This window comes from Marmota marmota, unplaced genomic scaffold (assembly GCF_001458135.2).
Source record: "Marmota marmota marmota unplaced genomic scaffold, marMar, whole genome shotgun sequence".
NCBI classification, from domain to species: domain Eukaryota; kingdom Metazoa; phylum Chordata; class Mammalia; order Rodentia; family Sciuridae; genus Marmota; species Marmota marmota.
Genome location: NW_025999925.1, coordinates 730,932 through 742,974, shown reverse-complemented (window position 1 = coordinate 742,974; position 12,043 = coordinate 730,932). Strand labels below are relative to the sequence as shown.

Here is a 12,043-nt window from a genome sequence, read left to right as displayed (position 1 = left end):
TCAGCTCCCAGAAGAGTGCCTGGTACTCTAAATACCTGCCAAATAAATGATTGGACTTGTGGGGACCTCTTTTAATCCCTAAGGAGATAAGCAGAATTGTTATGGGAAGTCCCTTTTCTGTTCTTCCTTGCCCCATCTATTTTTCCTGAGGCCTGGCTTTCTGGAAGGAACTCAAATCCTGACTTTGCTTCTCTTTGAGTTTCCCTCACATGAGGGAAATAAGGGCTGGTGAAATAGGCACAATTGTCTGCATTCACTTTGAGAAGTAGTACCATATTCACAGATGGCCCCTTTCAAATATGGAGGTCTCTGTTTAATACTGGGAAACCATCTACCAGAATGTCTTTTGTCACTTAATAGAAGAAAATGTCTGTTACATATAAGAATAGGAATCATGAATGGCAGTCTTTTAGCTGATTATGCTTCATAATGCAAATTGTTTGGATTCTTCTCAGGAATTGGGTTTCCCCAAAGGGTGATAGATCCTGGTGACTATTTGAGACAGGAATCCTGGAGCTTTGCACTCTTCCTGGGCTTGACTGAAGACACTTTGAGTCTGCTTGCCCATTCTTCCTGCAAACCTTCTTCTGTAAATACTGGTACAGAGAAGGGGTCAGGTCTACAGAAGGGTTTAGAGAGGGAAGCAAGGACTGTCAGCATTATTCACAGCCTTCCCTTTCTGAATTATTCTCAAGCAGGTCCCACCCATTACTTGTAGCTCATCCTCTGTTCCATGATGGAAATTCAGTGAGTGGCTCCCGTGGATGCTCGGTTTGATATAGGATGTAGCATACTTTCTGATCCAACAATGGGTCTGGTAGATCCTAAGGTTTGCAGCCAGAATATATTTCATGGTTTTGAGAAACCAATAAGCAAATAAGTGTACAAATGAATATAAAATTTACACATACATACATATATTTTATTAATTCACACAATAAGAAAAAACACATAAACCTCACAAGTTACTTTGAAGATTGAATAATAGATTTATCATATTTGTGGACGAGATGTCTATTTTCATACTTTTAGTTCTACAATTAATTTACAAGCTTAGTACAGTCTTAATGAAAATTTTATTTGAAAAATTGATAAGCAATTCTTAAGTTTATATGGAGGATAAAATAAATGAGAAAAATCAAGAAATACTTGGAAAGGATGAGACATGAAGAGTATATACGTTGAAAAATATGAAAATTTATTACAAAGTAATAAAAATCAAAACTAGCAAATGGTTATGAAGGCAATAGTATGTAAATGTATCAAAGTAGCAGAATATAAAACTGAAGAGATATTAATGTATGTAGGAATTTTGCCTCTTATAAAAGGACATTTTAATAACTTTCTGAGATATTTGATTATTCACTTTTAAAAATTATTTCCTCACACAATATAAAAAAATTAAATTACGAAACAATGAAATTAAATTAATCAGGACAAATACAGACAAATATTTTGGATATTATGGAGGACTTAGCAGACTTACTACAAGGCAGAAACACAAAGAAATTTTAAGTAGACTATAAAACAGTTTAATAGCTGTCTGTGGCAAAAACCCACCCTAGATATAGGCATCTGAGAAAAATATTTACAATATATACAAAAGACATTATTTCCTTACATGTAAAGAACTCTTGAAATTTAGTAAGACAAAGACTTTGAATTAGCTTCCTTGTATTACCTTCTCTTACTACCAACTAAGTAACTTCAAATTCAGAAATTTATTCTTTCACGGTTCTAGAGACCAGGATTCCAAAACCAAGTTGTTGGCAGAATCACAATCTCTCCAAGGGAAAAATTTCTTCGTTTCCTTTCAGCTTGGGTGACTCCAGAGATTTCTTGGCTTCTGGCTGTGCAATTCTAATCTCTGCCCCTATCTTCCTGTGCCCTTCTCTTCCATATCTGTGTCTTCTCTTCTCTGTGTCTTATAAGGACATGTCATTGGAGTTAGAGCCCACCTTGCTAATCCAGGATAATTTTATCTCAAGATTTTTGACATAATTACCACTTTTTCCAAATAAGGTCATATTCACAGGTTCTAGGGTTTAGGGAATAGACATATTTTTCTAGAAGTCACCATTAAGCCCAATATAAACCTCAATACAAAAAAAAAATGGGCAAAAGTTAAGATTCACAAGAAGAGAAATGTTCACTTTCACTGGTAATCAAATGCCACTTAAAATGATAAAACACCATTTTTCACTAATCTCAACTGCTAATTTACAGTATAGGTGAGAATACAAGGCAATGGGTCCTTCCTACATTCTTCTAAAAGTCATAAATTGCCACAGCCTTTCTGAAGGACAATATGATGTTATTAAAAAAATCAATACTAGATTTTCCTTTACTTTTTCTCAGATATATCACACAGGTATATTTCACTACATATTGATTATACTAAAATAATGTAAACAACCTGAATGCCCAATGACAAGAGATGGGTTAAATGAATTATGGTATATGATAAATAAAAATAGTAGATAAATAATTTTAAAACCTGAGAAAGGTTTCAATATTAAAGAAGTGCAAACCTCTGGACCAAGATGGTGAATTGAGGACATGCTAAGTCCTGTCTCCTTGCCCCTATACCCTAGTTCAAATGCATGGATGACATTTCAAAATACTGTTCAGGTAATAAATAGTTGACCTCAAAAAGAACAAAAAGAAATCTTTAGGTGCCAGAAATTGCAAAGTAACACATTGGATTGTGTGGAAGCTGATCCTAAACTTCCCAAGTTATAACCAGTATGTGGCCAGCATGCAGATTGGGAGATAGGAACATACTGCCCATCTGCACCTGGGAGAAAGGATAGCCTACCACCACAACTGTCATAGACGAAGGTATGAAAATGTCACCCACCTAAGCCTACCAGTGTCTCTGTACAATGTGGAAATCCAAGAATTCAGATAGATAGTGATAGACAGTGATAGACAAATTAACTCATCTGTTTGTTGATCTCTGTGGAGCTCTAGCTGAGGCAAACTCAAAACCCTATAAGAAAACCAATACAAAACAAAAACCTTAGAAAGGTCTCCACAATGTAGGGTCCAAGCAGGAAAGAATTCCTATTAGTGGGAGAGAGAAGGGGAATTGCACGGAAGATGGAAGGAGACCCTCAATGTTATACAAAATTACATATAAGAGGATGTGAGGGGAAAAGGGGAAAAATTACAGTAGATGGGGTAGAGAGAGATGAGGGGAGGGGAGGGAGAATAGGAAGGGGATAGGAAAGGCAGCAGAATACAACAGACACTAGTATGGCAGTGTGTATTAAACGTGGATGTATAACCAATGTGATCCTGCAATCTGTACACGTGGGAAAAATAAGAATTCATACAGCATATGAATCGAATGTATGATATATAATATGTCAAGATCATTGTAATGTTTTGAGCAACCAATAAAAAAAAGTGGTCCTGAATTTTTTAGTCTGGTCCCAGGACCTACTCTTACTCTTAAAAATTAATAATAATGAAAGAACTTTCCCTTTTGTGGGTTATATCTGTTGATGTTTACCTTATTAGAAACTAAACCTGAGAAGCTTTTTGAATCACAATCTATAAGTACATGTCCCATTAGCCACCAGAGCAAAGATATCACTATGCCTCATGAAACTTCTGAAAAATGCCCCTATAAAGCGAGAGTGAATTAGCATCTTACTGTTCTTCTAAAAAATTGTTTGACCTCACAGATTACTTGAATGGTCTTGGGATTTTCTGGGGATCCCCAGACCATACTTCAAGAACTGCTGCCCTTGGGCTATAGTTGTAGCTCAGTGGTAGAGTCCTTGCCTAGAACGTGTGAGGCACTGGGTTAGATCCTCAGTACCACATAAAAATAAATAAAATAAAGGCATTGTGTCCATCTGCAACTAAAAATATTTTAAAATGTATATTTATAATCAAGAATTACTAAACTTGGGATGAAGTCCTGTATTGCTTACTTAGGTAGTCACTAACTCAGCAAATGGGAAAATTCACACTCAAAGAGTTAGAGATCATAGAGTAAAACTTCAAATGCAAATATAAACTATGATCTAAATTAATCATCTGTTCACAGATCCATATAGTCTACATACTGGAAATATAATTGCTAATTGCTAAAAATAGGCATTTCTTAGGCTGAGGATATATATCAGTTGGTAGTGTATTTGCCTTGCATTCACAAGGCCCTGAGTTCGATCCCCAGCACCACAAACAAACAAACCAAAAGAATAGGCACCGCTTTAAGCCAGGTGTGATGGTGCACACCTGCAATCCCAGCTACTCCAGAGGTGGAGGCAGGAAGATCACAAGTTCTAGGTTAGTCTCTGCAACATAGCAAGCCCTGTCTCAAAATAAAAAATAAAAAAGGGCTGGGGATGTAGCTCAGTAGTAGAGTTTCCCTGTGTTCAATCCCCAATACTGCCAAAAGGAAAAAAAAAAAAAGGCAGGCATCTCTGGGTAGTAGAAATGCACATGATTTTTATTTTATTTGTTGTGACTCTGAATTTTCTAATTACTCCCCTTTCCCCCAAATTTTTATTGTGATAAAATATACATAGCATAAAATTTACTGCTTAATATTTTAAGTGTACAGTCAGTGGTATTAAATGCATTCACAATATTATGCATCCATCATTACCATCATCTCTATAACTCTTACATCTTATAAAATTGATACTCTGTACCCACTAAACAATAATCCCCTGAACCCCCTTCTCCCTGCCTCTGGCAATTACTATTCTACTTTATGTCTCTGATTTTGATTATTCTAAGGATCTCTTATAAACAGAATCATACAGTATTTGTCTTTCTGTGACAATAGAATCATAAATGTCCTTAGCATTATGTCCTTAAAGTTCATACATGTTGTAACATGTGTCAAAATTTCCTTTCTCTAGTTATGCATAGTAGTTGGGTTCATCTTGACAAATTTGTACATTTATTGAATTTGATTTCAGTTTGTGCCCCCCTTTCACTCTCCCCATTCTCCTTTCTCTACTGATCTTCCTTTCACACATCTGTTCATGTATTTTTGTTTGAATATTTACATTTATATATAAAATTTAAATTCCCTGTGGTATATTTATATTTCCCTCCTCTTGAAGGCTGAGTAATATTCCATTCTATGTGTATTATCACATTTTGCTTATCCATTATTCATCAGTTTGTGGACATTTGTATTGCTTTTATGTTTTAGCTATTTTGAATAATGCTACTGTCAACAAAGGTGTGCACATCTCTCTTCTAGAGACTGCTTTCATTTCTTTTGTGTATATACCAAGAATTGGTATTACCTATTGTATGGTAATTCTATTTTCTCTTTGAGGAACGACCATACTGTTACCTAGAGTGACATACCATTTTATGTTCTCACCAACTGTGTGCAAGAGTTCCCATTTCTGCATATTCTTGCCAACATTTGTTGCTACTATTACCTTTTTATTTGCTAGTAACCATCCTAATTGGTATAAGTAGATTCAATTATTTCTTAAAGAAACACTTTTAGTTTTGTAACCAGAAAGAAAATAACTGTATTAAATTAAATCTAGACACTTGCCAAAGGAATACACTGCCTACTTTGACTCCCCTGAGAATATTCCCTCCATTAGGAAGTCTAGGGCCTTTAGAAAAGTTCGCCTATGTAGAGAGGTTTGTTATTTGGTTAAGGACTTCAGGTTTCACTAATCTAGGGTTTGCAGAGATTTGAACAACTGCTGAGGTCATATTTACCTGGCTTAAGTAATATATTCTTTATAGAGTAAATTAACTGTGTCAAATTGTATTTTAAAATATCAGTATACTTCAAATTATATTTCCAGGCTTTTTGAATGATTTCTTTAAAATATTCAAATATGCTAAATGCTATTTTTGTAGGAAGTCTATTTAAAAATTATAAGCAATTACATTTTGAAAATTGAACTTTCCATTGTTGATAGACTTGAAATAATGTGTTTCATTTTAGAAATACATTTAAATGTAGTTTTTGCTTTTTATCTTGCTTCCTTCAATTAATGTTAATTAGTGAGTTTTGTGATATTTTATAATAGAGATATTAAAATTTTAGAGGGGTTTAGCATTCTCCTTAATAGTGTAATTCTCCATAGTATATAATGATGACTGCTCCCTGGTATCATGTCAAGGGTGGGAATTCTGTTCTTAGGAAAGTTTGGGAATGGTAGGACATCAAATTTTAATTAAGATTCTTTATAAAAGGCTTTGCGTTTTGACTTTCCAAGAGGAGGGCATACGAAGTATGAAATAAAGACTTGCCAAATTTATTTGATGATGGAACTTTTTTCTCTCAAAGCACCTTATAGTGTATTGTAAAAAGCACTTTGGGGGAAATACTGATGCAGAGAACTCCCTCATGAAGAAATGAGGGCCAGAGTTGGCCCCTGTGTGGTGTTTGTGTCCTCACTTAATAACATTGCTTCATGGTGTTTTATTTTATTAAGTCTCTGTTTTCAGAGAGCTTGCACCCTATTGAGAAAGACCATCCATTTATCAATAGCCATAAGGATGGAATACATGATTGAATGGCAAGAGGAAACCAGCTGTGCTTACCTGGGAGGATGTGATTTGGTTAAGCAAGAATGAAAGGAAATTATTTCATGAAAGAGGTAGCTTTTGATTTGTACTTTGAGGAACAGGAATTCACACATATGGGTAATTGAGAGGGTTGGAGGACAAGAGGCTTCCTTAAATGATATTTTTTTAGTTGTAGATGGACAAAATACCTTTATTTTATTTGTTTATATTTTTATATGGTGCCAGGGATTGAACCTAGTGCCTCATGCATGCTAGGCAAGCGCTCTACCACTGAGCCACAACCACAACCCAAATGATAAATTTTTGATGCCAAAGATTTAGACACGTTGGGTTGATGAATCAATAGCTATTTCCCTATTTCCTCCTCTCAAAAATGTGTTCAGTGTGGAAAGCTCCATGGATGACCTCTCACCATCCCACCTCATTTCCTAGCCCAGAGTGTCCTAATTGGAAGGAAGGTCGGGGTAAAATGTGGGCACGGTTATCTCATCAGTTAGCAATTTGATCGCTATTTGTCTTCTCCATTAGATCCAAGCTCAGGAGAAGGATTGTTCTATAAAAAGCCTCTCTGCCCCATCCCTGCACATCAGGCATCAATAAATATTTCGGAGGATCCCTATGCTGTTGGTGTAAGGGCTACCTTTTTCCACAGACTTGCTGTTTCATATCTCTATTTCTATCAGAGGCTCCCATTTCCACTGAAAGATAGTATATATGGTGATTAAGCTATTGGGCTCTGGAGTAGGATTTGTCTAGCTTTGCATTCTTATTGGGAAGGTTTCAGTTTCCCCATCTATAAAATGGGAACTTAAAAATTATGCATCCCATTTGATTGTTGTGAGGATTATTGGGTGACAATACATCTGAAGCACTTACCCATGACTGAGCTAATAATAGGTTATCAGTGAGCTATGAGTGCACAATAACTTTAAAGATGCATTAGTACAGATATGAGAACAATGGACTCTCCCAGCATTCAGAAAATGCTAAAATGTTTTGGGGAAGAGGAGCTATCCAAGATCTTTTGCTGATGGTGATGATGAGGGATAAAGCAGAAGGAAAGATGGAAGGAGTAGGCAGCGTGGAGAAACAGAAACATCTGTGTGTTTGTGAGTGGGTTGTGTGTGTTGGGAACTTGTATAGAGCAGTTCTAAAATAGTGTTCCTACTTGATATGAACCACCAAAGAAGAAACAAAAAACCAAACTCCATTTTTAGAATAACTCTTATTTACAAGTAGTACTTATTTTTTTATATTTTATATATTCATGCAAAATGATTGTAACACACAATGACTGGGCATATCATTGAATATGTCAGCTATGCTTTGTGTGAATGTCATTTGATTTAAACAGTCACTTCTACAAAAGTATTTTTTAATTCGTTGTGAGTCTTATGACTCAGCATGATGAGCAGAACTTCTAATTATTAAGTGTTTATTGGAGGAGGTGCTGTTAAGGATCCCTCTGGATGCTTTTGGATCCCTTTCACTATCTCTTGTGTTCTCTTATCTTGGCTTCTCTGTGTGTTTACTTCCCTTAGCCAGCAACTGTGCTATTCTTCAAATGACTGCCCTTAGGTGACTAGAACTGCTTTTGTCCTCTGGTGCAGAGAGCTGCAAGAGCCTCTATTTCACACTTGCCATGGGTGGCCCATAGCCAAAAATTGACCAATATGGGGCTATGAAAGCCGAGCTCTTGGCCCTGGATGGAGGAGAACTGTGAGCATCACTTATATTCTGGAATTCCTTTACAAGACCAGGCTGAAGCTTGCTCCTCAGGACACTGCTTGAAATTGCAGTCCTGTTTCTATCCCTCCTCCTCCCCCTGCCCTTCTTCCCCACCCCCTTACTCTTTCATAAATGATTTGCACTGGATCCTTTTAGTAGGGTCTATTGCTGAGGAACTTGATGTAGGTCAAATTCTTTCCTAAAAATAGAGTAAACAGTGAGTCATTTAATCTTCCCAATACTGTAAGAGAATTATTACCTTTATTTCATGGAGGAAGAAACCTACTTTAATAAGTGAAAAGGAACATCATTCATCCCTTGGAGGTTATGAAAGTTTCATTGCTTTACAGAATTTCTTGGCTTCCTTGGCCACTAACATGATGATTCTTTTGAAGTTAGGTCACCATCTTGGGGTCATTTATCTGAACAAACAAGATCACATTTTGAAATTACTGTCCACATAAAACCCATTACTAATAAAAGAAACAACAATTCCCTTTATTTCAGCATCTATTAGATGACGTAGAAAAGAGGTTGTGAAATTCTGTAGTATAACTCTGGTATTTATTCCTGATACAAAAGTGATCGACTAAAGCATTGATGATATAAGCAGGTACTTGTGGGCCTTCTTGTGGACCATACCTGGTATATAGGTTCCACCTTGAGAACTACTGATTTAATTCAGCCATGACCTTCCAAAGCAGATGTCATTCTACCATTTCTACCATTCAGTGAGTAAAAGCCACAGAGTATAACTCTATTACCTGAATAATCTACCTGCTAGCTAAAATAAGCTACATGTTTTCCAAGGATAGTACAAACTTGTTTGTACTTTGAAATCATTGTAGATTCATAGGTAGTGGCAAGAAATAATGTAGAGATCCCCTTACTCATCCCCCAACTTTCTCCAGTTGCAACATATATAAATACCTGATTTTAAACAGAATTTCAAAACAAGTACTCAACTACAGTGATGCAGCCACATCAATGTTTATAGCAGCTCAAGTCACTTGCTCCATTTGTGTACAATGTGTCAAAATGCATTCTACTGTCATGTCTAATTAGAACAAATTTAAAAAAAGAAAAAATCAATTGAGCAAATATATGTGGATAAAATTATGAACTTCGTCTGGTTTAATTTGTTTATTTTTCTGTCTTTATGCCATATTATATTATATTATATGAATTATAGTGGGTTACTAATAAATCTTAAAATCAAATGGTAGAAATCTTCCAATCTTTAAAAACTGTATTAAAATTGTTTTGCTTATTCTAAAAAAAGACAAGTATTCATACTTATCCTTATTTAAGAAAAATTAAAAGCTGAAAAATGTTCTTTGCTTTAGAGAGACTATAAAATATGAGTTGATTTTTCATTATTGAAAAATGCTTAGAACCATCTTTTTGTTCTTATTTCTGGGTTAATGTGTGATATTTGGATGATCAGTTAAATGTATATTTGTAACAGCTACTTACCAAGTGTTTTACACTATATACAAAAAGAAAACGTAGAATTGACCATTATATGAATCAGTGTTTGGAAAGTTGCCACAGCTTAGGGTTCAGGAAATGAGTGATGGGAGAAAAGGATTTTTTTCACCTTTATGAACAAAGATAGACATTGACTCATTTGAAGAGACAGCTCAGTGGACAAGTGAAATAGAATTTATCATGAGGTCAGCATGAATTTAATGATCCTAGACTTAGGGGGCTATCAGTGAGAAAGAAAACCAAAGGATGGTCACAGAAGGTTACAGACTGGTATCCAAGAGAGCAGCTAACTGGAGTGTCAAAAGGACAAGGTAGGAGGGAGAGTGTATGTGAGGGGTGAGTGTGTGTCCAGATGTGAAGAAAATAGAGATGAAGCTTGGGGGACTTGCAGGGTGGGGCTGAAAGGGCAGACCCCCACAGGATAAGACATATGTTCTCATTCAATGACTGCTGAGTCCAACTGTAGTCATTTGGTTAACTATCCCAGTTTCCTATACATAGAACAAGTGTAACTATAAGATAGCTATACTATGTCAGGTGGAGATACTCATTGTCCATTTTGCACGTTGTGTGAGTCTCTGTTATGGTTTGTTGGTGATAAACATAATGAAAGTAGGAAGAAATGCAATTTGATTATAGTCTGATAGCTTTGGCTAAGGAGTTGCTTGGTTTTTTGGTTTTTGTTTGTTTTTCTTTTTTTTAATGCGAAGAAAGAAGGTCCAGCATAGTTTTTTTGAGTACTCTGGTTTTGCCTTTGCAGTCTGCATAGGTGTCTGCGTATCTATGAGCAGTATTATTTTTCTCAATGAGGGTATATCTTTATAGCATTTTGGAGATGTGTTGGGTACCCCTTTAATGGCGTAGGATACTTAGTTTATTTTTCAGGGGAATACCTTTGTTACATTGCCCTGGAGCAAAATTCTTTAAAACAAAACAATAATAATAACAGTAAAAATCCTAGTTAAAAAGCCCCTAGTTCCATGTGCTGATCACACTTGCACAGAGAACCAGGATACACAGGTAGGCATTGAGATCAAACCAAGTAAAGCTCATCTGTGTCTTAGGCTGTGGGCCAGTGAAAATAGACCAGTAAATAGATGGTTTAAAAAAAAAAAAAAAAAAAAAAAAAGACCAGAAGGGACTAATGCATATCTCCTCTGGTTCTTCTTTTGCAGTTCTGTTTTGAATCCAAAGTGGATGATGCTGGCAGGGCTGAGCCACTGAACAGTCTGAAAAAGTCCCATTTTCTCATTGGCCATCAGTGAGATAAGATGGAAGACTCTTACAAGGATAGGACTTCACTGATGAAGGGTGCCAAGGACATTGCCAGAGAGGTGAAGAAGCAAACAGTAAAGAAGGTGAATCAAGCAGTGGACCGGGCCCAGGATGAATACACCCATAGGTCCTACAGTCGGTTCCAAGACGAAGATGAGGAGGATGATGACTATTACCCACCTGGAGAAACCTACGATGGGGAGGCCAATGATGATGAAGGCTCCAGCGAAGCTACCGAGGGCCATGATGAGGAAGATGAGATCTATGAAGGGGAGTACCAGGGCATCCCCAGTATGAACCAAGGGAAAGACAGCATAGTGTCGGTGGGGCAGCCCAAAGGAGATGAGTACAAGGACCGCCAGGAGCTGGAGTCTGAGAGGAGAGCTGATGAAGAAGAGCTGGCCCAGCAGTATGAGCTGATAATCCAGGAGTGTGGTCACGGGCGCTTCCAGTGGGCCCTGTTCTTCGTCTTGGGCATGGCTCTCATGGCGGACGGTGTGGAGGTGTTTGTCGTGGGCTTCGTGTTACCCAGTGCTGAGACAGACTTATGCATACCAAATTCAGGATCTGGATGGCTGGGTGAGTATATTGTGTCACTGAGACGAGTTCTAAAAAAACTGGTTTATTTGTTGAGCACAGGTAATCACCATATAGAATAAATGCTTTCACCCAGAGAACTGCATTTTTTTTCAACAAATTTCTATATTATGAAAAATCTTAAACATATAAAAGAACCAAGATAATTTTACAGTGAATACCTCTGTATATCCCCTACCTAGAGTTAACATTTATTATATTTCCTTTATCTCCTATCTCTTCTTCAATTCAACTCATTTGTATGCATTTCAAAGTAGGAGAAAGCAATGTATTTTAACTTATATTATTATAATAAGCCATACTGCTTAATGACAGGATACATTATGAGAAGTGTGCAATATGGAGTTTGTGCAAATATCTAGAGTGTACTTAACACAAACAAAGATAGCTACAACGTCACTAGGTGATATAATCTCAC

General features: G+C 36.5%; 1 protein-coding gene and 1 non-coding gene across 3 annotated transcripts in view; one reads left to right on the top strand and one right to left on the bottom strand.

Annotated features, from left to right (window-relative positions):
- Sv2c (synaptic vesicle glycoprotein 2C) overlaps positions 1-12,043 on the top strand; it is a 218,400-nt gene that overhangs the window by 41,826 nt on the left and 164,531 nt on the right. Inside the window, exon 2 of one of the 2 annotated variants that reach the window (XM_015497779.2) lies at positions 10,929-11,607. In XM_015497779.2, the coding sequence (XP_015353265.1) occupies positions 11,025-11,607 (583 nt within the window). In that variant the 5' untranslated portion in view covers positions 10,929-11,024. Of the gene's footprint in view, positions 1-10,927; positions 11,608-12,043 lie in introns of those variants that run through there. The other variant, XM_048800118.1, reaches the window with a different exon arrangement.
- On the bottom strand, positions 6,748-6,820 carry Trnaa-agc. The gene has a single exon. It is a non-coding gene; the product is annotated as a tRNA-Ala (tRNA).